Here is a 27,148-nt window from a genome sequence, read left to right as displayed (position 1 = left end):
CATTACTGACCCTTCATAAAAGTGATTTGACAAGAACATCATGTATACTGACATATCGTTGAGTACAAATATTTCTGATTCAACATGATTTAAAGATAAAAGATACCATGCTTTGGAATAATTTGTATTTTTAAAGAATCTCAATCTTAACTGTAAACAAATAAATATATTTTATTTTCAAGAAGGATGAAAATATTGAAGTAAATTGCCCAGAACATGTAAAAAATGTGTATCTTAACTATGGGAATTGTCAACCTGTTTCGTATTTATCATCATCATCAAGGGGAGTTAGTTATGTTCTCCTTTTAAGTCACTTAAAAGGCATAGCAATTACAACTCCCCGGATTAATTTGGCACCTTTGAATGTATGTAATCATGTGTGTACTTTAAAATTCAAAAGTGTTTAAAATTGTTTTATTAATGTAACATAGATATTTACAAGAGCATAATAATATACATTTGTTTTCCTTTCCAAACAAATCTATAATAAGAATGTGTCTTGTGATGGAGGCTGGAGTGTGTTTACAGAATGACTTGCTTTCAAAAAACTCTCAAAGACTTATGGGTTTTATTCATTGTATAAGCGGCTGAATAGCAAAACAGTAAAAAATCACAATGGTAACCGACAGGAAATGGATGTTAGGTTCTAAGACTTGTATTCCTCTGGAGCTCAAACCTGCAAAATATAAAAATAAAACAAAAATATGTTGAGAAAAGTAAAAGTGTATGTTATCAGTAGATTTTTTTTTTTTTTTTGGAGAGGATTTTGCTATAGGGCACGTGTGCTTGCCAGAAAGACAGAGAGAGACAGAGAGATAGAAAGCGAGAAATCACCCCCCAGGGGGGATGGCCACGCCGCAATCCTTTCTCCTCCATTCTCCTCTTGGGATCTTGGGCATGCACGCACACGCGCCCGGTGAGAGTTTTAAGCCACCGGGTCTGGGACACAAACCGCGGTCGACCACGTGGGAGTCCAGTGACATAGCCATTATGCTAACTGCTGGTCCCAGTAGATTAATTCTTCAAGACCTTAAATGCACAGTATCATTTTTCTTCTAATAACATTTTATTAGACTTGTTTCATTGACAATATATTTAATGTTAGGAGGAGATTTAACCCTCTATCCTAGGATATCTGGTTTAAATGTAAAAATGCAAAGAACTATAACTAAATTGTTGAAGTCATCCTGATGAACAAATTAGAGTGGACAACATTGGTAGCTGATGACTTGTACTAAGTAAGTGAAGGATTTTTTTTAATTGCCAGAGTGCACATGTACTCACCAGAGAGAGACAAACATATGGAAAATGAGAAAGAAAGATGGAGAAGAAATGAGCACTCCCCAATGGAGTGTGATAATGCTGCAACCCCATCTCCACTTGTCTACCCTTTTAGGATTTGGGCCATGCATGCACACATGCCCAGTGTGTTTTTCAAGCTACAGAGACCATGGTCAGCCGTGTGGAGTCAGGATCCCTTATCCACTGGGCTACAGAGCCAGCTCATGAGTGATTCTTCTACAGAAAAATAGTCAATTACCATTACATGCTCACTCTGACTGACTGGTATTGACAAGGATTCAAAAGTTATGAATCAGTTTAGTGTAAAAACCATGCTTGATTGGTGATATCTGCCATGAATATGGGAAGAGAGGTGGTATCCCTGCTGTAAGAGCTCTTTGATAGAAAATCTTTATGGTTTTTGTGCTGATAGAATAACTCATAAGATTAGACACAAATGACCCCATGACACACAGATTATTTTCTTTAATTTTGAAATAAGTAAACATAAAATTGCCATTATAATCATGTTGTAACTTTGAAGGATTATTTAAAGAAAAAAAAAAGGCTTATCACCTCTTGTTTACAATTGTAAATGGAAAGACAGGCCTTTTATTTTTTTACCCAGTGTTGAAACAAAAATTGGACACTTTACGGAGCCCAGATTTCATACTACAGCTGTCTAAATGCACTGTGCAACAGCAATGGTGACTCAGCTTACTTGACATTTTCGGAATCCTAATTTCTTCACTGCTGCTCCCATCACCACCATCACTGACTGTTCTTATTTCAATCAAGTAGTCTTCTTCAAAAGGAACCAGAAGCTCAGCTGATGTATTGTTTGTTTCCAAAACGTGAGTCTTACTCTGCCTATTTTGCCGGTACAGGATCTGAACAGAATGGTGAACAAAATTAGTATGGACATCTTGCTTTCCTAAGGGCCACACACTGTTATGGAACACTGAAGACATGTCATTATAAATACTGTACTCCTCCAATAGAAATGTACAGGTGATGGTTTGTCTTTAAATGCAATTGTTCTCGTTAGGAAAAAGATATCTTTTTTGGCCAATACTTCTGAAATGAGACTAGATATATCTTAATTAGTTAAATAGCTTGAGGCTATTATATCTTTGGAGCTTGCTGTGAAAGTCACTGTTTAGTTTGAACCATTTCAAATGTCTGAATATGCAGGTCTGCCAAGAGCTGATGTGCATGAGATGTTCGTGACCACTGATGGAAACCGTTTGCTCTGGCCACTTGACTGTGCTCCTACAGTTTCCTTTTATGTTGTTAAAAGATCACATCATAGTGCACACAATGTTCTAGGAATTCTATTTGATTTATTATTTAACTTCATTCTCATCTCCTATCTACTATCTTTATACACAGTCATCTTTTATTGGCCAAAGGAATCAGTTGATGACAAAAAATATGCATTCTATAGAATTTCATTTTTGATACCCCATGACACATAACTAGACTCAGAATATATGGGTTCTGCAAAAAGTTCATGAGAAATGTGTATTATTAAAAAAAGCCTTTGCATGAATTTCAAAATTATTTTAAGAATAATTTTATTTATTATCATTATTATTATTATTATTATCATTATTTAATTTGACCAGAGAACGAGAGAGGGAAAGTGAGAAGGCAAGTTGCCAGGTTTAGGACTCAAACTGCAGTGGGCCATCTGGGAGGCCAGCACCATAACCACCACACCTCTTGCTCACCTCAAAAATTGTTTTTGCATCAAAATAAACTCAAACTTTAATTTCATAGTTCCATGACCTTTCTGGAGTACTCTCATATAACCTCTTTTTCAACCAAAAAACTTGAAAGCAGTAATGGCAAGTATTTTTGAAACAAGTTTTTAAAAAGATTCCTGTTTTTATATGCATAAGTTTGCTTTCTATATGGTTGGGACATGTCTGATCCTTTAGTACTTTAATTGATATGATTAAAGGAAAAACTAAAAACTCACCTTGTAGCCCAACACTTCAGACTCATTTTCCATGGTTTTTACATGCTCCCAGTTCAAGCACAATTTAGAGTTTGTTAGCTTCCAGGCAATGTTTGCTGGCGGTTGGCTTGGAGCTTTAAAAAATAATCAAAGATTCAAACAAATATTAATGAATTCCTGGTTACTGTATTATATTTCAAAATGAAAAGGAAAAGTAAGTCTCCCAACATCTAGAGAGACAAAGATTTTATTGTCATTTAAAATATACTTATTCTAATCAGAGTAAGCAAATTTATTCAAATTCTGGTCATTTGGGAATGTCTTCATGACAAACTCAAACTCATGAATTAATAATGTTTTGCTACATGTCCAGTATTAATCTATTAATCACTGCTGTTGAGTTTGTTTACTCTATAATATATAAATAGATGGAGGGTGTCATTATCCATTGTTCCATTTAGCTGGCGATCAATGAGCATGCTAAGTAAATTCAACTTGCAAACTTTTTATATGCACCAACCCAGAGGTGTTTGAATCTTAGTATTATTTTAGTTTTTAATATTTCATTCATTAGGACTCTTTAGCTTTAGGTAATACAACCAACTCAACATATTTTAAGCAAAGTATTAGTAATTAATAGTTTGTGAAGGATACTCAGAAATTTCTTAGAAGTTGCAGTAGAATATAGCAGTCTCGTGAAATGGAAAAACAAACAAAATTTAAAAAACCAAACCAAAAAACAAAACAACAACAACAAAAAACCTCACAGCCAAGAAGTTCTTCTGTTTCTCAGGTTCTACAGCATGCTCATTTTGCTGTAGACCACCTCTGTCATTGTATGTGTACATGGCAGAAATCATGACTTCCCAGTACACCTGAGTTTCAAATCCCCTTTATTCAGAGATAGTTCAAACTAGAATTCCCAGAAGAAAGCTGATGACCTATTTAATTGAGCCATCTGTCTATCTCAGCTTAATCAGCTGTGGCTGGACAGTGAGAAAGATGCCTGACATTTAATATAACTAGAGCTGTTGTAAATCCACAAAAGGGGAAAATCGTCACAATTTGATCATTCCAAAGGATGTCTACTCTAAACTAGTTTAGTCAAATTATTATTGTCTTGAAGAGAGGTAATGGAAAATAGAGAAGAATGGATTTAGAATTACTAAAGTAACGGCTCTAGTCCAGTTACAGAAGTTTACATACTAGAAGAGTGGAATCCAGGTTGGGAAGTCACTTATTTAAAATCATGCAACAAATTAGTGGCTGAGTCAAATCAAAACACTGATGAATTGGTTTCCAGTCTTGTGTTCTCCCTAACAAAGTGCTTCTCAAAGAACTGAATCCAAATGATTATTTTTGAGATTTAACAAACTAGAAAGATTAAAAATAATTAAACTGAAAATCTGAAGCAAAGATAAAACTGCCCAGCAAGATTTTTTTTTTAATTTTGTGGGATTGAATAAGCATAACGTTTAACTCATTACAACACTGAGGGAAATGAAAATTATTTATTTTGGAATTTACATCTCAACTGCTGTTTAATCTCTTAAACATTGCTGAAAGACTCACATCTTCAAGCCCTCTAAGCCCACTGGATTATCACTATTATTTGCCCAATCATTTACACAATTGGAATGTGATATATAGAGAAATGTTTCCTCTATACTCCTATGGGGCTCCATTTTTATCTTATTATGGATTTATCACACTGAATTATACTTATACTTGGTCTTGTGTTTATCTAAATTTCTCGGGGGCATCTGCCTCATTCACCTCTGTATTACCAACCCCTAGCACAACCAGATCATAAGGAGGTATACAATTCATATATGTTGAATAAGTGTAATAAGTAATAAGATGGCTAAAGAATGCTGCACAGGGTCCTGTGTGATTTTCTCAGGTCATATTAATGTACTGGGCTGTGAGATGATCCATAAAAGTAACAATGTGGCCAGTACATTCTTGTCCTGTGTTATGATTAAGTCCAATAGCCATGGTCAGACTCAAGGAGACCGAAATATATTTATGAGATGGACAGGCCAATTGCCAATTGGATTGATTATGTCCTAGTGATGGGTTGTTGGAAAAGTCATAATGCATTTTTGCACAGAAAAACATGGGGAAAAAAACCATGTCATGACTTTTCCAACAACCCAATACATATCTCGAGGTCAAAAACCCAACCACAGTTAAAGGCCAGAAACTTTTGGACTTAGTAAGCACTCAATGTGTGCTTGTCAATACATTTATTTCTGAAGGACCAGATGGTAACAACAATGATTGTGTAACTATCCCCCCAAACTCATCCCACAGTGCCTTTTCTTTTTATGCATCTATTTATTATTATTATTTTATACATTCAATCACTATAAATCATTTAACTTGTATAGAGAATTTACCCAACATGAAATACATTTCAGACCAGTCCAGTTGAGAATACTATACACATCATCATCAACAGGTAATAAACCAAACCACTTAGGGAGGAAAAAAAGAAAATGGAGAGGTAAGACATTTGTGAGACCACAGTGCCTTTTCTAACCTTTTACTCAGCTATAAAAGAAATAATATTAAAATTTTCAGATGATGCCACAATATTAATATCTAGTATACTCTTTTGACATATTTCTTTATCTCTGTTCTTTAAAACTAAGCACTAGGCCCAGTTCATGGCCTGGTGATCATGACAGTCAGATCCCACATGGCTGTCTGTGTATTTTAAATGTTGAACTCTGTGGCTTGAAAAACTCATAGAGAGTATGTGTGTGCATGCCCAAAATCCCCAAGGGAGGGAGAGAGAGAAGGGATTTCAGTATGACTCTTCTCCATGACAATACTATCTCCTCTCTCTGTTTCTCTCTGACAAGTACACAAGACACCTCACACACACACACACACACACACACACACAGACAAACCAAAACCACAACAAAAACAACCCAAAAACTAAACACTAACATTAATGGCACAGTATAACCAATACAAAGAAAATATAAATTCACTCCTTTGATCCATTGACATGGATTCTGAAGCTTCATCTTTTTGTGTCTGTTTAATTTGTTTTAGAGAAAAAGTACTGTGAGTCTTTTGATGAGCAACATATTAGTAGACAGAAAAACTGACTTCTACCTACTATGTAGATGAAAAGCATGTGTCCTTGGACTATTGTCATTGATGGGTTTGCATTTGTTTCCTCATCTACTGAAGGTGAAGAAAGTACATAAAATGAGAAGAGTTCATCAGGAGTGAATGCCTTGGTATGGATAATTATACAGGTTATTCAGAATGTTTTTTTCTTATTTTACTACCAGTGGAATAGCAAGAGGTAAGTTGTGGTGTTAGAGAGTCTTGATTTTGTAGCCAGTCTCTTTCAAGAACCCTGGCTTTTCTCATGTATAAAAGGAGACTTGTAACTCCTAGTTTGTAAGATTCTTAGGTTTTATGAAAAACAAAATAAAATATTCTTCACTTGGCTAGTGGTACATATTAAAAAAGCTCAGTAACTGTTCTCATTACTCAAAGTAGCAGTTCTCCACTGTAGTATTATGACATAATCATATTTTCAATGGTACTCAAAGTGGTTTGTAACTAAATACAGTTACAAAGTTTGCAAATGACTCACTTCTTATATATAACTAATATATATTCGAGATTTTCTCTTAATAATATTGCTCTTACTTGGGTTCTTTTTTTCTTTATTTATTTGAGGATTTTGCCAAAGGGTGTACACACTCGCCAATGAGAGACAGAGAAGAAGAAAGCAAGAAATCACACCCAGGGGAAATGGCCATGCCACAATCCCTCTTCTTCCATTACCCCCTCAGGATTTGGGGCATGCATATATACACACCTGGCATGATTTTCAAGCTGCTAGGTCTTGGACTTGAACTGCAGTTGGTGATGTGAAAGTCTAGCATCTTAACCACTATGCCACCTGCTGGCCTCCTTTTATGTATGTATGTATATGTATATGTATATGTATATGTGTGTATATGTATATGTGTGTATGTGTATATATATACGTATATGTGTGTATATACATATATGTGTGTATGTATATATATGTGTATATATATATGTGTGTATATATATATATATATACATACACACACACAAAGTGGGAGAGTCTAAGCTAATTATCTGGGAGTTCTCATAGTGAATACCCTTTCTTGTCTTTCTCTATGAGATTCCTCCAACATCAATGCTTTATATCTGACTTTTTTAAAACCTATTTTAGATGGCCATCATCTAAGTATGAGCACTGTTAACAGTTTTGGTTTGATGCAGTTGATTAAACTGGATTGCAAATAACTAGGATGAAATTAAATGTTTCCTTGATCAACCAAAACACGGTTACATGAATAATATGAAGCACATGTCATGATGTTTTACCATGTGTCCTTGGTAAGCTCAACAAACAGGCACTTTCCTTTTTTTTTTTTTTTTTTTATCTTTCCAGGCAATTTCCAAAGACTAAATCATTTCTATTAATCAAATGACAGAGCAATATTAAACTGGCCCTCGACGGCTCTAATGGCTTCCCTGTAATCAATTTTTCTGTAGATGGCATTTATATTCAACTGTAGTTCACACTGTGAACTCAATTCAAAAACAACTTCTTATGTTACACTTCTAAGTAACAGCATGGGGTTGGCATTTGGGCAAGAGAGAAAGAACATAAGTGCAAGATAAAATAAAAGCTTAACGCTTCCTTTATGTCTAAATATGGATTGATTGCATATTTACAGCAAGAATGAATCCAGTACAGAGTGCTAGTCAGTCAATGTCAGGGGCCAAACAAAGCCAACATTTGCAAACACTTTTTGTGACTGACTGAATACTTCCTTCTGTAAAAGTGTTTTGTTTTGTTTTTGTTTTCCTCTTAGAATTGATACAACTACCTTTCTTTAGTTGTAAACCTAAATGCCACTTACGATGTCAGTGAAAATAACAGTAGATTTGTAGTACCTCTGTTGTCTTTTGGAAATACAACATTTTCACTAAGTTGTGCATTTTACATTTGAATTATTGCTTCTTATTTAGATATAATGTAACACCATCTTTGTTATCATCATCATCATCATCATCGACTGCAACAATAATGACAAATCCTTTAAAAGCTTGCAGATGGTGTTCTTTCTCTTTGGGCAGTCTGTTGTCTTCTAATTCCCCTTTATCTTTTCTGTCATATTAAAAGATATAACTTTCCCCAGGTAGTTGCTCCTTCTTATGTATATGTAAGTCTCTAATTTATTTTCTTTGCATACTTTCATAATTTAAAATTATTCTTTTTTTTTCTAATTTAGGTTGCCTCCCCCCCCCCCAAAAAAAAATACCCAAAGGCAAGGATTTCGCCTGTTTTAATCTCTATTAGGCCCTTAGCATTCAACCTTGTATATGGATCATTTATTTTCTGAGTGCATGATTGAATCATAATTTAAAAACAAAAACAAAACAAAACTCTGTCTTCCCTTTAGCTTAGCCAATCAGAATAGGCAGAGCTTTTTGATTTGGTAAATGGGAGTTCTGCTTTCTCAGACTTTACAATGGAAGATCACATATCAGATTGGTGATTTAAACAGTGACAGTTTGAATGCACGATGGACACAGAATTTTTTTGCTGTCACCATTGTGGAGAGATAATTCTGAAGTCATCTCAAGGACATGAAAAATCAAAGTTAAATGCAAGGATAGCACTTGGAGTCAGGACTATGCCCATATGTCTTTAAAGCCATTTCTCATTATGCTTTGGATGTCCTTCCATGACCATTACATAAAATAAATAAAATTTCTGTAACACATTTATGAAGAGAAAGTAGAAAGTAACTATGCTTTTCTACTTTTAAAAATGCAAAGAAAACAAATCACCTTTAAAGAAGGTGTGTAATAATACGTGTCATCACATACTGAGCCCTCATTGTAGGGTAGCGCCTGGGTGGCCTCTGCATACAAGCTATCCTTCAGCTCTCAGAATCAACCTTAAAGGTCATCATTATCACCTATTTTTCATCTATGAGAAAATTAATTTAATGTTATAAAATATAAGACTTGTCACACAAATAGTATGTAGCCATACTGAGATTTACATTCAATGTTCTCTCACGTCTAAGTCGTATTTTAATGCTTTCCAAAAATTATCTCAAAATGGGCCAGTTGTGGAAACCTTCAAATAAATGCAAACACATTAAAGGGGAAACTTTGGTAAAGTTATAGAGCAGTAGAAAGGACATTGGACTGTTTATAGTCTTGACAGGGTCATTCCAAAATGAGAATTTATATGAAGGGCCCAGGTTGTGGCATAGTGAACTCTCATGGGGAAGGTCCCAGGTTCTCATTGTAGGACCTCCCTGAATACACTGATTATTCTGTGCAGTCATTCACCCTAGGGAGTGATTTCTCACTTTCCCTCTCATTGACTCTTTGTATCTCTCTGGAGAGTGCATTCACTCTATGGTAAAATCCTTAAAAAAAAAATAAATAAAATACTAAACTTGATTTGTTATAGTGATTAAACCAGATCTGTCTGAGCTGAGACTGGGAGCAGATCATGTTGTGAGGACCCTATTGAGGGTGCTTATTTCTCTGTTTCTCTCATGAAAGAAAGAAAGAAATTTTCACACACACACACACACATAATGCATGACGACAGAGAAGTACATGTCAAACTTTAGAAGATCTGTAAGTCTGGTGCTACCAGAGCTTGATGTGGATGGGCTAGAAAGGCAGTCTGAGATAGACTATGAAAGATTTAGTACATATTTTTTCTTCATTTTCTAGAATAGGGGAGGAAATGAAATTTTCAGGAAGAAGAGAGACATTTAGGAGGAGACTGCATTTTACGAAGAAATATATCAAAGCAGGTTCAGATTTGGACTACAGAAAGAGATGTTTACATGACTAGAGAGGAAAATTATCAGTGAGCACAATGGTCACAGGCTGAAGACCTCTCGATGCCACGGCAAAGTTTTCAAATGACTTGTGTTCTCATATCTAGGAATCAAATACTAAACTAGGAGCCAGCAGGTGGTGTACTGGTCAAGGTGCTGGACTCCCCCATAGCTGACCACAGTTAGAGTTCCAATCCCAGCAGCCTGAAACTCACGTTGGGCATGTGTGTATGTGTGTGTACCCAAAATCCCAGGAGGAGAATAGAGAAGGGATTTTGTCATAATCATTCACCTTAGAGAGTGATGTCTCACTTTCCCTCTCATTGACTCTGTATCTCTCTAGAGAGTGCACTCACTCTATGGTAAAAACCTTAAAAAATAAATAAATAAAATACTAAACTTGATTTGTTATAATGATTAAACCAGATATAGTATGAACAACAACTCAGGGCTGGGAACATAGAAGTGTTCAGCATTATCTTCTGATGATAGTATATATGATAATGTCTTTGACTTTACTAATATGCACTGTATTCATGCTGGGATAAAACCATGTCAGTGGTACAGTAGTACAGTGGTACAGATGTACAGTGATTAAATGTAAATAAATACTTTCATAAAAGAAAATAATGACCATACATTGATACTATACAATTTTAATTAAATTCTGCAGGTTTGTTCTAAAAAAAGAAAGAAAGAAAATATATGTCAACCTATTCAGTGTCCCCATTCAAAATAAATAAATAGAAACCAGCAGGTGGCGGTTAAGGCACTGGACTCCCACATGGCTGACCATGGTTTAGGTCCCAGACCTGGCAGCTTGCTTTCTCACTGTCCCTCTCTGCCTGTATCTCTCTAGTTAAATTAAAATAATAATAATGATGATGATTAATAAAGTTAAATAAAAGGATGAGCAGGTAGGTGGCTTAGTGGTTAAGGTGTTGGGCTTCCACATGTTCAATCATGATTTAAGTCCTGGACCTGGTAGCTTGAAAGTCATGCTGGGCACATATGTGTGCATGCCAAAAATCCTAAAAGGAAAATGAAGAAGGGATTGTGGCATCACCATCTCCCTTGGAGGGTGAAATCTCACTTTCCCTATTACTGTCTTTCTCAGTCTCTTTCTAGTGAGTGCAAAAGCCCTATATTTAAAACCCTAAACAAAAAAGAAAATAAAAAAAGAAATGGAAAAAAAAAGAAAAGGAATGAACCACTTACCACTCCAATGATAGAAAACCAGTTTTCAAATTCATTGATTTAAGATATCAGAGTCAATGTTTCTAAATACTCCACAGTTCTGTTTTTCAACTGCATACTCAGAGTGTTTCCACTTTTGGAATTCCAGAGAGGTCCAAATTATTTTTATTATTATCAGAAAGTTTCAACAATTATCCATACCAAATGATCTAATCTAAATAAACCAACTAATCAAAAGTCAAACAATAAAATGATGAATTAGAGTAAAAAAAATGGACTTGAACAAAGGTATATGTTTGTATTCATGGATAAATTGTATTCCCTTGAGGGTGGTATATACTTACGAGACTTTTTGGTGGTGACATTGACTGGCGGGCTGGAGGGGCCTGTCCCAGCAGTGTTGTAAGCTCTCACAGAAGCAAAGTAGATGGTATTGGCTTTTAGCCCTGTGATGTTTCTGGTTGTGACATTTCCACTGACTCTGACTTTACCAATCATGGAGTCTTTGGAGTCATCTGTCCAGTATAAGACCTGATTATTAAAAACAAAGAACAAGTAATTCATTGTTTCCCCACAATTATCCACCACAAGGGGTATGGGAGGAAGATAGGAACCAAAATGACAAAAAAGTTTTCCAATAAAAGTGGTTATACTTGGGGGCTAGCAGGTGGTATAGTCGTTAAGGTGCTGGACTCCCAATATGGCTGACTGTGGTTCAAGTCCTGGACTTGGTTGCTTGAAACTTTCACTGGGCATATATACATGCACCCAAAATCCCGAGAGGAGAATAGAGGAGAATAGAGAATAGATGGCAGCATGGACATCCCTTTGGTGATGGGGAGGAGTTCTCACTTTCTCTGTCTCTCTCTGTATCTCTGGTGAGCACAGACACCCCACAGCAAAAATCTCTCTTTCAAAAAAAATTGGTTATACAACCACAACAAAATAATCAGTCTCATAATTATTGGGAGGAAATTAGAAAGTATAATATGTGAATATAAATTCATAATGAAAATTAGAGAAGCTGGACTTTTTAAGATTACAGAAATAAAGTATTACAAGAGATATGTAAATGTTACTAGCTTTTTAAAATTTAATTTATTATTATTATGTTTTAAATTTGCGTAGAGAGAGAGAAGAAAAGTTAGAAAGCAAGATGCCAGGTCTGGACTTAAACCATAGTTGGAAATGTAGGAGTCCAGTGCCCCAACCACCATGCCACATACTGGCCCCTAAATGTTACTAGCATTAACAAAGGGTATATAATAAATTAGACCTAAATAAATTTTTATGTCATCATGTAATCAAGCAAAGACTTTGGTTATGGTGTTTTGCTATTGACATTCCTCCAGATTTCCTTTCTTTCTTTTTTTTTTTTTTTAATGCAGTTTTTTAGGTTTTTGACATAGGGCACAAGGAAAGTGAGTAATCAACCCTGCCCCTTGTGGGGGAATGATGGCCACACCACAGTCCCTTCTCCTCCATTCTCCTCTTAGGACTTTGGGCATGCATACATGTGTGCCTGGTGTGATTTTTCAAGCTACTGGGTCTGGGCCCTGACTGTGGTCGGCCACGTGGGAGTTCAGTGCTTTTATGACCACTCCACCTGTAGCCCTGCCTCCAGAGTTCTTTGATCCACAGGTTAATTAAAATTTTTATCATATACTGAGCCTTCTTTATGCACAAGCATTGTTTCAGGCACACTGAAGAAGACAAAAGAGAATTAAGTTTAATGCCTGGTTTCAAGGCCATTGTATTCTAGCTAAGAAGTTAAAATATATATGTAAAGAAAGCATAAGGATCCATTCCAAAGAAATGATACAGGAAAGAAAATACTGTAAGAATTTGAAGGAAGATGATATCAAGGACAGATCAGAATTCATATAGAAAAGAATCCTAGAAAGGAGCTTTGAGAAATGAACAAAGTTCACATATAATATAAGCCAATGTAGGCATAGGATGGCAAAGACACCTATTACATGAATAGAACTTGTTGTGTAGACCAGAAGGATCATGTAGAAAAAAGAAATGCAAAATTAAGGATGTTCAAAATTATAAATTGATTCAAAACTCCAGAGTAAAATAAACTATGTTTCCCATTTTATGAATCATTGGATTTGCAAGTTGAACTATAAAATATTAATAACTTTCCCTTCACATGTTCTTATATCTTTCTAACAATGAAGGCCTATAAATGTGATTTGTTTCATTTTACATAGACTACAAAAATAAAATCTTGGGTTTTTTTTTCTTATCTTTTTCTTAACTGCCTTTTCCAAGCTGATTACATTTTTCAAGTTATACTCTACTTCACAGAGCAGGTTTCCCAGGTAAATTCTTCCAAGGCTTAGGTGCATTGAAGATGAGGCTTTACTTTTTCCCAAGAAACAAAATGATGGCTATCTGAAAAATTAAATAAGGTCACTTCCAAAAAAATTTACTATACTAAGAGCACTTAAGTGAGATCTGTCCTCTTTACAAATTTTAAGTGTGCAGTGCATTATTGTTGACCTCAGGTGCAATGCACTTCTCCAGAGTATACTTATCATGCTTAACGAAAAGCATTCACCTTTTACTATGGCTACTCTTTGTTAATTTCTTTGCTTAAGCTTTCCTAGAAAGATCCCTTCTCAATCCCTTCTTTACCTTTATACATATACTATTATACACTGAGAACTAAGTATAGGACTGTTTAACAGAGCTCTTGTACAGTAGGCGGCCTGTCATGGGGAAAGTGAAGCTAATGCGATTACCTCATAGCCCAGCACTCTTCCAGTGTTCCTATTCCAGGCAATAGCATTCCATGAAACCTCCATTTCAGAAGCAGAAAAACTCTGAACAGAAGTTCCCTTTGGGGCCAGTTGAGGTTCTACCATTACAGAAAAAAGACATAACCATCTTTAGCAGAATGGTTTGTAGGAAATGGAAGGCAAAATGTACACAGTCTGAAGGAACACTATTCCACAGCTGATAATACTCACCATCTTCCCCAGAGTAGACAATGGATACAGTACTCAAAGATCCTTCTCCTTCATTATTATATACACCTACTTTGACCTCAAAGGGAGAGAGGGGTATGATGCTGTCATTTCTGTAAATAAACTTTGATGATTCCACAGATGCTACTCTTGCCTTCATCCAGGTTGTTGAGCCAACTGGCCGGAACATGATGATATAGCCAAATCCCTCTCCATTCTGTAGTTCTTCTGGAATGGACTTGGGCAGAATGTGATTGATTAATCACTGAGTATGTGCAGAATCATTCTATTGAACTATTATAATGTTTATTGATTATTTGGCATTTCTTCTGTAGAGACAAACATGGATATTTATCGTATTTAATGAAGTATTGAAACAATACTTTTATTCAGAATGCTAATTAGGAAAATAATCCTGGTTAAAGGTACTCAGATAAATAGCTAAAGTTCTCAAATAAAAATATAAAATAGGATTTACATATTTATATCTCTTTCCTTGATCATAAATTGTAGTAATAAAATGTTATAAAAGATTTCAAGATTTTTATTATATAAGCTAAAACATAATTTTCATATGAATTTTTAAACTCAGTACAAAATTAACTTAACTATTTATATCAAGGCAAGATATGTTTTCCTTTCAGAACATCTTCAACAAATTCTTGTAAGATGTGGCTGATTAATTATTCTATAATGACATATGCTTTAAGACCTAGAGTATTTCTCAAAGAAGGAAAATGCATGAAAGACCTAGTATTTTTTAAGCATACATCTTCATTAGCAGTACCATTAGTGTGCATTTTTCCTGACATTAAAAAAATACATTGCAAATGCTCACAGAGCTCACGTTCTATAAAATACGTTACAAAACTAAAATGATCAAGATTACAAAATAGACTTAGATACATGTTCCTCTAGAACTCTGCCAATTTAAAAATTGTAAGTAATCACATAAACAGAGCATATGGAAATGAATTTGTGCTTGAACTTAGATACATATTCCATATGATTAGAGGAAACATGTATGTTAAAAAACAGTGGGATTTATTTGATTTTTCAAAGGAAAATTCCTTTTGTTTTCTAAATATTTTGGTAGGCTAATAAAGGCACACCTGTCAGGACAAGCGCCCTGAGTCCCTCATGCCCATAATTCCATTTCTAAGGCTTTTCTTACTCACAGGAGCCCACTTACTGCATCACATTATCCTGCCACTTGAAACACATCTAATTAAGCTAGTCATAGGCACCAGAGCCAGTGTCTTGGCACCATCTTAGTCAGTGTCTATGAGGTGTTCTGGTGCAGAATCTCTGTCCTCTGTAGTAACTAATAGATCCAATCAATTCCTCTCATTTCCAGAGTTTGCATATGAAACATGGGGGGGTTGTGATAATACATAAACACTGAGCAGATAATAAAGTAGAAACAGGCGCGGAAAGACACTGATGCAGTAGAAGAGAAAACAAGTTGTAAATTAGAGAAAGAGCAGAGAATTAAGGTAGTGGTCAAATAAATAAACAAATGGAAAGGGGCCATTTGTTTAACTGTGGCCTCGTGGTTGAAGGCATCTGGATCCCAAATGACTGATTGCAGGTGGAGTCCTGGGCCCAGCAGCTTAAAAAACATGCTAGACTCATGTGTGACCATGCCCAAAATCCTGAGAGGAGGAAAAAGTGGAGGAGAAGGGATTATGGTGTGATCATCCCCTATGAGAGGTACTTTCTTACTTTCTCTCTCTCTCTCTCTCTCTGTCTAGTGAATACGTGTGGCCTCTGACAAATAGAAGAAAGAGAGGAAGGAAAAGGATGAAAGGGAGGGAAGAAAGGCAGGAAGGAAGAGGAAAGAACAGAGGCAGAGGCATGTGGAACGCTTCGAGCTGGGCTGGATCACCAGAGTAGCTGACAGTCGGCTACAGCTACCACGCTCTGAACAGTGATGAACGATGTTCCAGCTCTTCACTTGACCTGACTGCTTGGTTGCTGAGACTTTTTCCTGTCCTCATTACTTCCCGTGCAGCTTTAAAATAAATCCCCATTAACCGAGATGACCTGAGCTGGTCTCTATTTCTTGCCATGTGGAACAGTCTAACAAATACAGAAAGTGAGAAAAGGAAGAAAAATCCAACACCTGAAATCTGAAAATGGAGACTACTTTCCTATATTAATACTTCTCTTCTTTACAGAGAGAGGAGGCTGAAGAAAAACAGTTAATTTGGGGACTGGAAGGTGACGTGGTGGTTAAAGGTGCTGGGCTCCCATGTGGCCAACTATGGTTCAAATCTCAGACCTGGTGACTTTCTTTCTTTCCCTCTCTTGTCAAATAGAAAAATAATAACACATGAAAGTAAAATGAAAAATAATTCTTAAAAAAAAACAGTTAATTTGGAATGTTCTGAAGACATTCATGAGAGTTTTGTTTTGTTTTGTTTTGTTTTGTTTTGGAGAGGTTTTTGCTATAGGGCGCGTGCGCTCGCCAGACAGACAAGACAGAGACAGAGAGACAGAAAGCAAGAAATCACCCTCCAGGGAGGATGGCCATGCCGCAATCCCCTCTCCTCCATTCTCCTCTCAGGATCTTGGGCACGCACGCACACGTGCCCGGTGTGAGTTTAAGCCACCCGTGTCCAGGACTCGAACCACAGTCCACTACGTGGGAATCCAGCAACATAGCCATTATGCTAACTTCTGGTCTTGACATTCATGAGAGTTTAAGGTACTTGCCAGAGCATTTGATTTGTTTTTTTGATGCATCTTTGATCTCTGATTCAATCAAGATGCTTAATTCACCTGAGTAAGCAGAAGACTTTCGTTTAGTTAGTTAAGTACAATTAGTGTTTCTTATGCTGTTCCTGCCAGAAACATCTGAGTCTAGCATGTTCAGTATAGGGAGAGAAAAGAGACTCATTTAGGTTCTTCTTTTTATTATTCTCATATTGACATAGAGTCAAGTGATGAAGAAATGTAGCTGTTTAAGAGGGTTGGAAAGAGAATTTTCTCCTTTAAGCTGAGAAAATTCTCAGTAGATAAAAGAAATTCACACATTCTACTGGAGATGAAATCTACTACAGTGTATAAAAACTGATAGTATAATTCTCAACCACAGTGTCTATAAGAACTAAATCTTTAGTATAGACCAAGAGTCAGCCTTCAAGTCAATTCTGGCATACAGCCCAGTTTGGAAAATAAAAGTTTTAGAAACACAGCCACAATTGTTTGTGTATATGGGTGCTTTTGACCTACATGGCAGAATGAGAAGCTGTCAAAGAGACCATGTGGCTCATAAGGCTGAATATTTTTACTGTATGGCCCTTTTCATAAAAAGTGCCAACTCCATGGGACCAACAGTTGGCATAATGGTTATGTTGCTAGACTCCCATTTAGTAGACCGTGGTTCGAGTCCCAGACCTGGCAGCTTAAATTCATGCCTGGTACATGTGTGTGCATGCCCAAGATCCCAAGATGAGAATGGAGGAGAAGAGATTGTAGCATGGCCATCCCCCAGGGGCACATGTGCCCAGCGTGAGTTTAAGCCACCAGGTCTAGGACTTGAACCGCGGTTGACTACATGAGAGTCCAGCGACATAGCCATTACGCTAACTGCTGGTCCCAATTTACGTTTTAAAAACGGAGGCCAGCATACTTTATCTGCAGAAGGCCAAATAGTAATTTCAAACATTATGGAACATATTGTTTCTTACAAAAATATGGAAGAAGCAACACACAACATGGAAAAGAGTAGGTGTGGTAGTGGGTGACTTTATTTATAAAAACTGGGAAAGGAAAGATTTGGCCTGTGGGCCATGGTTTTTTATATCCTTGCTTTAAGGAAAAAGGACATTCTAAATCATGGAAAGCCTTCTTTTGGTAATCTATAATTATCTCCATGTAAGAATAATATGCACAGGATTTCCCACTTCATGCATAGATTCTGTAACAATAACTATCTACAAACCTTTAGGTATTTCTAATCATGGAGGAGAAAAAATAAGGTATGCAGGCAGATAAAAACTACATGTACACAAGGATGAAAAAGGTCTTTGCAAAATAGTGAAATCTAAATAATCTACAATTCTCTTGTAGATTTGCTTGAGAATCAGTGTTTTTGTGGGTAGTGTGTTCAGAGAAATAGAAGTAACATGATTAACTTACTATTGAAGGACTCTTATTACTGTGAGGTATCAGATTGCCCAAGGACAACTGGAATTTGAATTTAAAACAACATAAAAGAGCATGAAGTGAGAGGCTTGTGTTCAAATGCTTCTCTGCCCAATGATACATTTCTAAGCCTCATTATTCTCACCCCAAAGTGGTGTTACCCATTTTTTAGCACTGTGGTGAAGACTGAATGACACCAAAGCTTGATGTGGCACCCATTTGTGGGTCATAAATGTGGTTTCCCTCTCTCAGGGTTCTGGGAGCTCCAGCTCTCTCAGTACACAGCCATCCATTCAACAAGCACTTTGAAGGACAGACCACACTCCAGGCACTGCACTGAGCCTGAAATGTCCACATGGGACCCAACATCTAGAATACAGGGTGACTTTTAGGGCAGCTACACCTTGTTTCTGACTCTTTTTTTTTTTTAAGAATTATTTTGTTTAACTTTATTTATTTATTTTTAATTTAACCAGAAAGGAGAGAGACACAGAGAGAGAAAAAGAGGGAGAGTGAGGGAGAGAGGGAAAGTGAAAAAGCAAGCTGCCAGGTCCAGCACTCAACGACAGTTTGGCCGTGTAGGAGTCCAGTGCCCTTGACCATCACACCACCTGTCGGCCTCCTGACTTTATTATTTTTAACCTTGAGAAAACAACATTTCTGTGCCCAAGTCTCTTCTTATAAAAAGAAGGTTCAATGATATTTCTTTTTCTCCCTCTAAAAGAACTTTCAAAGAATAAAATAGATGCAATAACTTACTACTCTTCTACAGCAAGGTTTCTCTATCTTGGCATTGTTAATATCTGAGGCCAGATAATTCCCTGCTGTGGGGGGCTTACTTGTCCACTAAGATGTTTAGCAGCATTCTGGCCTCAATCTACCAGCATTCCCCCTCCCATCTTAATTATAATAACTAAACCTGCCTACAGGCATTGTGAAATGTTCTCTGGGGCTGAAATCAACCCTGCCTCACCCTACACCATGAGAATCACTCACCTATCCAACATTTGCTTTTTATTTAAAATATTCATGGCCGTCATGTGTTTAGTTGTAATGTTAAAATGTCCAAGGAACTTATCACCAAAATATTGAAGCATATTTAGACAATAAAATACACACCTATTGTAATGACAAAAACTCAGAACACTGATAATACCAAGTGCTGACAAGGATGTGGAGCAACAGGAATTCTCATGCATTGCTGGTGACAATGAAAAATGATACAGCCACTTTAGGAAACAGTTTGATGGTTTCTTAAAAAAAAAAAAAATACCATAACCACATGAATCAGCAATCACACTTCTTGGTATTTACTCAAAGGAACTGAAAACTTAGGTCTATATAAGAACCCACACACAGATGTTTATGGCAACTTTACTCATAACTGCAAAATGTTGAAGCAACCAAGATGCCCTTCACTAGGTTACTGGTTGAATAAACTGTATTAAAACATTTTGATAAGGTTGTAGAAAAAGCAGAGCAGATGCAATAATAATAGAAACAGGGCCAGTAGGTGGTGTGGTGGTTAAGGTATCAGATCCCACATGGCCAACTCAGACCCATGGCTTGAAAAACCACACCAGGCACTTGTACATGGACCTAAAATCCCAAGAAGAGAAAAGAGCTGAAGGGACTGTGGTATGGCCATCCCCCAGAAAGGTGTTTTTCTTACTCTCCGTCTCTCTCTCTCTTTTTATCTCATGAGTGCATGTGCCCTAAGGCAAAAAGAAAATGAATCCAGAAGTAACACACAGTGAATGAGAAGGAAAAACTGAAGAGAAAAAAACAGAGAAAAGGTGAAGAACTGACCATACTTTCTTTTTTACATTATAGAATTCTTAGCCTGAGGTACACCTGAGATTTTGTAAATTAAAAACACTAGGTTGGTTGAATGTCTAAAGTTTATAACAATAAACTAGATAGAAATGTTTAATAAGAAAATAAAAAAGAGCCTATATGCTAATATTTTTAAAAAGTGGCCAGATGAGCTATTCCACATGGCTAAGCTTAGGAAGAACAAGTGGCCAGGATGTGAATAGCAAATGTTAAAAGACAATTTATTATTTTTTTCTGCCAGCACTTTACCAAATCCACCTCATTCACATGAAACGGTCCATAGGTAATGAATAAAACAATGCCTGATACATCAAGTATCATGAAAAGGCTATTGACCCATGCTCAATAAATACTAACATGGTTTTTCTTATATATGGAAGAAAATAATCCTGAGTTAGTCATACTTTCATTTTAGTACAAATAAGAAAATGTCTAATACCTCCTTGAAATAATTCTTCATCCAGATTATGTGTTTTTGTACCATATATCTTTATATATTCTCAATAGTGATCAAATAAATCATTTTGTTTTTCTGTATTCTTCCTGGCCAACTAAATCTTTTTCCTTCAAAATAACTCAATTGGAAAGAAAATTACCTCCCACGTAATGACGAGTTCAGACCGACTTCCTCCACCTCCATTGATGTTTACTGGTGCCACGACAGGGACTAAAAGCAACCAGGAGAAATGTGGGATGTGATTATTAAAGTACATCTTCTTCAGGAAGAATTTTGTTTTTAGATTTCACCTTTCAAAAATCTCACACAAGCACATTGTGAGAGAGTCTTGCATTTTTAATGAACATAAATTATGTTTACACATATCCAAATTTCTGAGAGAGAGAGGACACAGTTGTGTTTGATACATGAGCACCCTGGCTCCAAAATTAATTAAAAATCGAGTAACATCATGTATTTGACATTATTATGCATCATCTACTAATTGGCAAAATGATGTTCCATTCAGATGGTAACAGTGACACTGCTGATTTAGTGCCTAATTATACAGTTGTGCTGTAAACAAGTTACTGAGACAGCATATTAATTAATTATTTTTTTCAACAAACAATTTTTTCTCTTTATTAGTCATTAGGATATTATAATGTTTAAAATCAAATTCTGAAAAATACATAAATAAATATATGCTTGTTTTAAAAGTTCCTGTTTGAGGGACCAGCAGTTAGTGTAATGGCTATGTCACTGGACTCCCACGTAGTTGACCACGGTTCGAGTCCTAGACCCGGTGGCTTAAACTCATGCCAGGTGCGTGTGCGTGCGTGCCCAAGAACTCAAGAGGAGAATGGAGGAGAAGGGATTGTGGCGTGGCCATCCCCTCTAGGGGGTGACTTCTCGCTTTCTGTCTCTCTGTGTCTCTCTGTCTTTCTGGCGAGCACATGTGCCCTATAGCAAAAACCTCTCCAAAAAAAAAAATTTCCTGTTTGAATCCCCCAATTTCTCAGGAAAGAATAAAGGACTTTTATTCTAACATTTTATTTACCAAGTCAGATTTTTCTCCTATCAAGAATTTGATTGGGGGGAATTTCCTCTATTTATCTCTTAGATCTAAGTTCTGTGGTAAAGTATTCAGAAACTGATAATCTTGATAAATTAGGAAAACATATGCCCTTCAGCTATACCATTGTGAGGACTGGTATAATGAATAAGAGTTCAAGCTAATTTGTAAAATTGATGAAAATTGTGTATATGAAGTATTGTAATGTATAATCATAATGGAGTTTTATCTAACATATGTGCAAGTATTATTTTTCTTGGCATAATAGCAAAAATATTCTAAATATGTGATAATAGATATTTCTGCAGGGTATATTCTTAAATTTAATTATATGAACTTATCTATTTCAGATCATTTTGGGCCAATGTCCAGAGGTGGGGGTGAGACCACCTGGGTATATTTGAGGCCTGGTAGGCAAAGAGTAAAACATACAAGATTTAAATGTGTGCTTCAATTTATTTTTGGTTACCATAGAGACCATCTAAATAAGTCTAGGTTATTTATTTTATTTATCACCATTATAGATAGATGTTTAACTGTATAATCAACAGTGATAAATAATAATATCGATGTTCTTTTTCATGAAGCATCATTCAAACATACATTTTCATATTCAGATTTACCCTCACTTTTGTCTGCTTTGCTCTTTATATATTGGTTTAAAAGATCATTTGAGCCTAAACCCTAGTTTCTAAATCTCTAATGCCTTTGGTCGAATGCATCGTGAATCAGAGTAGATTCTACCTACTCAGTTTTGTGATACGTGATAGCTTACAGGGACACTATTTCAGTACCTTTGCCCAGTTTAGCTATGCAAGGAGAAAATATTTTAAATTATACTTTGATTTAATCTCTATGAAATTTCCAATATTCTGAGAAACAGAACATCCCATTCTTTATTTAATTTTCATATGACCAACACATAAACCTTAAGCTATATTAAAGAGACATTAGTTTTTGATGATATTAAAAAAGAAAAAGAGAGAGGTAGGTTAGTTGGTGAAGTGGTGGTTAAGGTGACTGGATCCCAGATGACCAACTGCACAATTCGAGTCCGGGATCTAGCAGTTTTAAAAATACTAGAGGCTTGGGAACCAGCAGTTAGCGTAATGGCTATGTCGCTGGACTCCCATGTAGTCGATCGCGGTTCATGTCCCGGACCCGGTGGCTTAAAACTCACGCCGGGCGCGTGTGCGTGCGTGCCCAAGATCCCGAGAGGAGAATGGAGGAGAAGGGATTGCGGCGTGACCATCCCCCCGGGGGGGTGATTTCTCGCTTTCTGTCTCTATGTCTCTCTCTGTCTGGCTGGCGAGCGCACGCGCCCTACAGTGAACATCTCTCAAAAAAAAAAAAAGAGTAGAGGCTGGTGTGTGTGTGTGTGTGTGCGCGCGCGCACACGCGGACCCAAAATCCCAAAGAAGAATGGAGGAGGAGGGATTGAAGAATGACCATCCCCTCGAGGGTGATTTCTCACTTTCCCTTTCTCTGTGTCTCTCTCTCTCTCACCAGCAAGTGAACACATGCTTTAGCAAAACTTAAAAGAGAGAGAGAGAAAGAGAGAGGGAGAGAGCGAGAGAGAGAGATTTGGTTTGAAATCTTGGGGAGAAATAGGTATGAATACCACAAAATTTCATCATGCCATGAAACAAAAGTGTATTTATGGCTAGCAGCAGGCAGCATACAAACTACTATGAAAACTTCAGAGATTGGGTCAAATCCACCCATTTATATTTGGGAGATGCCCAAAGTTACCAAATATAAATCAGCTATAAAAAACCTGAAACTAATAATCAGAGACAAGTGCCACAGCTGGAGATTCTCATCCAGTGCGTCTGTGGTAGGGCCTGGGGATTTTGGTTCATACACTTTCTTTGACTAATCTGTTGTTCATCAGGGCAGGACCCACTGGTCAGGAGAATGCTAGGTGTGGAAGTTGGGGAGTGTGGGTTCAAATTCTGACTCTGTAGAAAAAGCCAGCCAACATCCTGGTCTTCTTTTGTCTTGTCTATAAAATGAAGGGATTTTCCTTAGCTCTAAATTTCTGTCTTGATTTAATTTGATGATATAGCTGTCAAGTATGTTATTTTTTATTTTTCCTAGCCCCAGTCCTTTGATAAAACTATAACATTATCTTTAGTTTAAAAATCTATTCGTTTCTATTTGACAGTTGTGTACATTGCCACTTATACTGAGGTAGTTTCCTTTTGTTATTTCACTGAGTGAGAATATGAACTTTGGGAGCTACATAAAGTGAGCAGATCAAATGTCATTCTGAATGTGGAAGCCTGAGTGGAACAAAGAGGATCCATTGAAGAGATCACAGAAGCCATGATTCCTGAGCCAGATTCCACTTGTTCTGCTGTTCAGTAAACCAGCTGATGTTCAATTAGTGTTTCTGTTAAATGAGTTCAGGATTTATCTCATTTATATGGAGAAGAATTTATACTATTGCTCAATGAAGCTCAACTAGGTCAGAGTTGAGAAATAGATAAAAAATAAATGGCTGGCTGCACAATTCCTGGCTGCAACATTTTAATGAAACAAGCAGTAATTCATTGGCATTTGCAGATCTACAGATTCTCTTCTGGATTTTGCCTAGAAAATAGAAGAGATCCAAAGACAGCTTCTGAAAATATGACATGGTTTCTTAAAAATAATCATCTTTTGTGGAACCCAGTATTCACAGAAATACACCTCACCTTCTGCACCTTAAAAGTAGAAATAAGAGTCAATTCTTCACTGCCTCTGATTTTGAGTTCAAAATACTAAAGATCCAAACACATTTTTTTAATAGAGATTTTTGCGATAGGGTGCGTGTGCTTGCTGAAGAGAGAGGGAGAAACAGAGAGATAGAAAGTGAGAAATCACCCCTTAGAGGGGTTGACCACATCACAATCCCTTCTCCTCCATTCTCCTCTCAAGATTTTGGGTACACATGCACTTGTGCCCAGTGTGTTTTAAGCCACTGGGTCTGGGACTTGAACCCCGTACAACTATGTGGGAGTCCAGTGACATAATCATGCCATTTGTTCAGCCCATACAAATATTTTTTACTTAGTTTCTTTAAGAACTGGACTCTAAAGGATCGTGTATGATTTTAGAAGGCATTGATTCTTTACCTGATGCTTTAGTTCTTAACAATTCTGATGGTTTACTTGGTTCTCCAATTCCAATGCTGTTCCCAGCAACAACACGAAATTCATATTCTACCCAAGGATTCAAACCAATCACTGTTGCATTGTACGTCCTACCACTGAGAATTTCTGGAACTGAAAAGAATGGGACACTAAGGTAAATTAGTGCTACTCCAAAACTAATTATTATACCATATTATACTATTATTAAATTTAAGTATATTAATTAAAAATTATCATTGTTCTATTCAAACTTTCACATGCAGAACAACATTTGATCTGCTCACTCTATGTAGCTGACAAAGTTCACACCCTTAGTCAGTCACATAAGCAAAGGATCATTTAGATATTGCCAGCTTGGTTTAACACACAGAAGCTACTTCAGTAACAGTGACAACGTGCACTGTTAAAAGTTATTTCATTGAAAGTTATTAAATTACAAGTCATCTAAAATTACTTAGAAACATGTGTGTTGATTACCTGTAGCAACAGCTTGCCAACCCACAGAAAATGGTGTCCTTGTCTGAATAGTAAATATTTGAATGGGACTATTATTATCTGGGCCTGGTCTCCAAGTTAGTTGGGAAGTTGTACTTGAAATATGTTCCACTTTTACATCCTCTGGGGGACCTGGTGGACCTTAAAAATATATTTTATGATGACTGTTTTGGTGATGATTAGACTCATTTATTTTGGACAAGGATGGTTTATTTTTATCTCTTGATTTTAGAATATAAAACACTGACCATAACATACTTGTAGCATGTAATTAGACATAAATTTCTCTGAATTCAGCTTACATGGTAAGAAAATAATGAAGAAAGGCTTCCTTTGGTGATTAGAAAATACCAGTCAAAGAATGGTCAAATATCATTTAATAAGGAGTTAATCTCAAAAATCAATAACTGTTCCCTTTAATTTCTCTTTCAAAATTTAACTCAAATGAATACAACTAATGTGGCAAAGTACAGGAATATGTAGACTTGGCACTGCTCATATAAGAGTAGTTTATTATAAATAGAATACAGATTTAAGGTTTAGGAACTGACATGCTTGCTGAATCTGACCATTCATTATAAATAGACAAAACCTACTCAACTCATTCTCTATATCTATACTACCCATTCTCTGGAGTCTGAGTTTAGAAAATAAAAAAAAAAATCTATATAATCATATTTTCTTCCTTATCATGATGTGATTCCTCAATGACCTATCATTTAGATACCAATATTTTTGCCTATGAATAAACAATATGATTTTTAAACCACTTATGCTTACCTCTAACAATGATATCAGCTAAAGCAGATAAACTTTCTAGAGTTGTTTGTACTGTGCATAGATATTTTCCTGAATGATTTAACTGGATATTCCTTATCATCAAATCCCCAACAGATTCCTACAGATAGATAAAGAGAAAATGAAAAAAAGATATAATCACTCACTGCAGGTCCCACTTTTTGTAAAAAACAGCTGAATAAATATTAAACCAAGAAAGCTCTGAAATTAGAAGACATGCTAGTATCATTGTCATTTCCTATGTTTGAGCTCTTTTCTTAACCCCCTTATTATAATTTTATCTAGAAAACAAGTATTTCTATGAAAGACATAAAACTAAATAAAACAAAACAAATGTAGTTTTATAAACAGTGATTATCCATGCAATTAAGGATGGGGAGAACAATTATAAAAAACGGTGATTCATGTAAAAGACTTGAATCATTTTATTAAGTACTTAAAATCTTCAGCCACTTACTCCTCCAATCCTTTCAAAATGATTTACTCCTTTTCTTAAGTCAATGACATCTCCATTGAAAGACCATATGAATATAACTTCAATGGAGGGGTCGTGGGTCACCTGGCATGGTAAGACTATACTCTCGCCAACAGTAACCTCCATCTTGGAAGGTGGGACTGAAATGATAGTCCTCTCTGTTGAGAAAAAAAAAAAAAAAAAAAAAAAAAACCACATTGTTTTAGAACAAGCTGGTGAATGACTAGCCTATGGATATAAAATGTCTATTCTTAATCGTTGTGCAATTATTTGAAATGTTGTAACTGTAACTTAGGGGTCCTACTGCATTCACTATAACAGATTCTATACCCTTTTTTCAAATATGCTATATTTATTATCAGGGTAGTTTATTATTTATAATAAAATTTAAGAAAGATTTATTCATAATTTATGGAAATACTTTATAGAAAACTG

At 36.1% G+C, this 27,148-nt stretch overlaps 1 protein-coding gene and 1 long non-coding RNA gene across 3 annotated transcripts in view; one reads left to right on the top strand and one right to left on the bottom strand.

Moving 5' to 3' along the window:
• Nucleotides 1-1,981, top strand: part of LOC102479043 (uncharacterized) — a 93,453-nt gene extending 91,472 nt beyond the window's left edge. For both annotated transcript variants that reach the window (XR_337422.1, XR_337421.1), the window contains exon 5: nucleotides 1,910-1,981. This is a non-coding gene — a long non-coding RNA (uncharacterized LOC102479043). The remainder of the gene's footprint in view (nucleotides 1-1,909) is intronic.
• Nucleotides 159-27,148, bottom strand: part of CNTN6 (contactin 6) — a 395,429-nt gene continuing 368,439 nt past the window's right edge. Inside the window, exons 14-24 of the mRNA XM_006168594.2 lie at nucleotides 26,696-26,871; nucleotides 26,221-26,338; nucleotides 25,423-25,581; nucleotides 24,928-25,077; nucleotides 20,894-20,964; nucleotides 14,313-14,547; nucleotides 14,085-14,200; nucleotides 11,676-11,862; nucleotides 3,266-3,378; nucleotides 2,003-2,171; nucleotides 159-676 (exon numbers count right to left, since the gene is read on the bottom strand). Of these exons, the coding sequence (XP_006168656.1) occupies nucleotides 573-676; nucleotides 2,003-2,171; nucleotides 3,266-3,378; nucleotides 11,676-11,862; nucleotides 14,085-14,200; nucleotides 14,313-14,547; nucleotides 20,894-20,964; nucleotides 24,928-25,077; nucleotides 25,423-25,581; nucleotides 26,221-26,338; nucleotides 26,696-26,871 (1,598 nt within the window). The 3' untranslated portion in view covers nucleotides 159-572. The remainder of the gene's footprint in view (nucleotides 677-2,002; nucleotides 2,172-3,265; nucleotides 3,379-11,675; nucleotides 11,863-14,084; nucleotides 14,201-14,312; nucleotides 14,548-20,893; nucleotides 20,965-24,927; nucleotides 25,078-25,422; nucleotides 25,582-26,220; nucleotides 26,339-26,695; nucleotides 26,872-27,148) is intronic.

This window comes from Tupaia chinensis, unplaced genomic scaffold, assembly GCF_000334495.1.
Source record: "Tupaia chinensis unplaced genomic scaffold, TupChi_1.0 Scaffold145889_1, whole genome shotgun sequence".
Lineage (NCBI taxonomy): Eukaryota > Metazoa > Chordata > Mammalia > Scandentia > Tupaiidae > Tupaia > Tupaia belangeri.
Note: the sequence above shows the minus strand (reverse complement) of the source record. Positions and strands in the feature narration are given on the sequence as shown.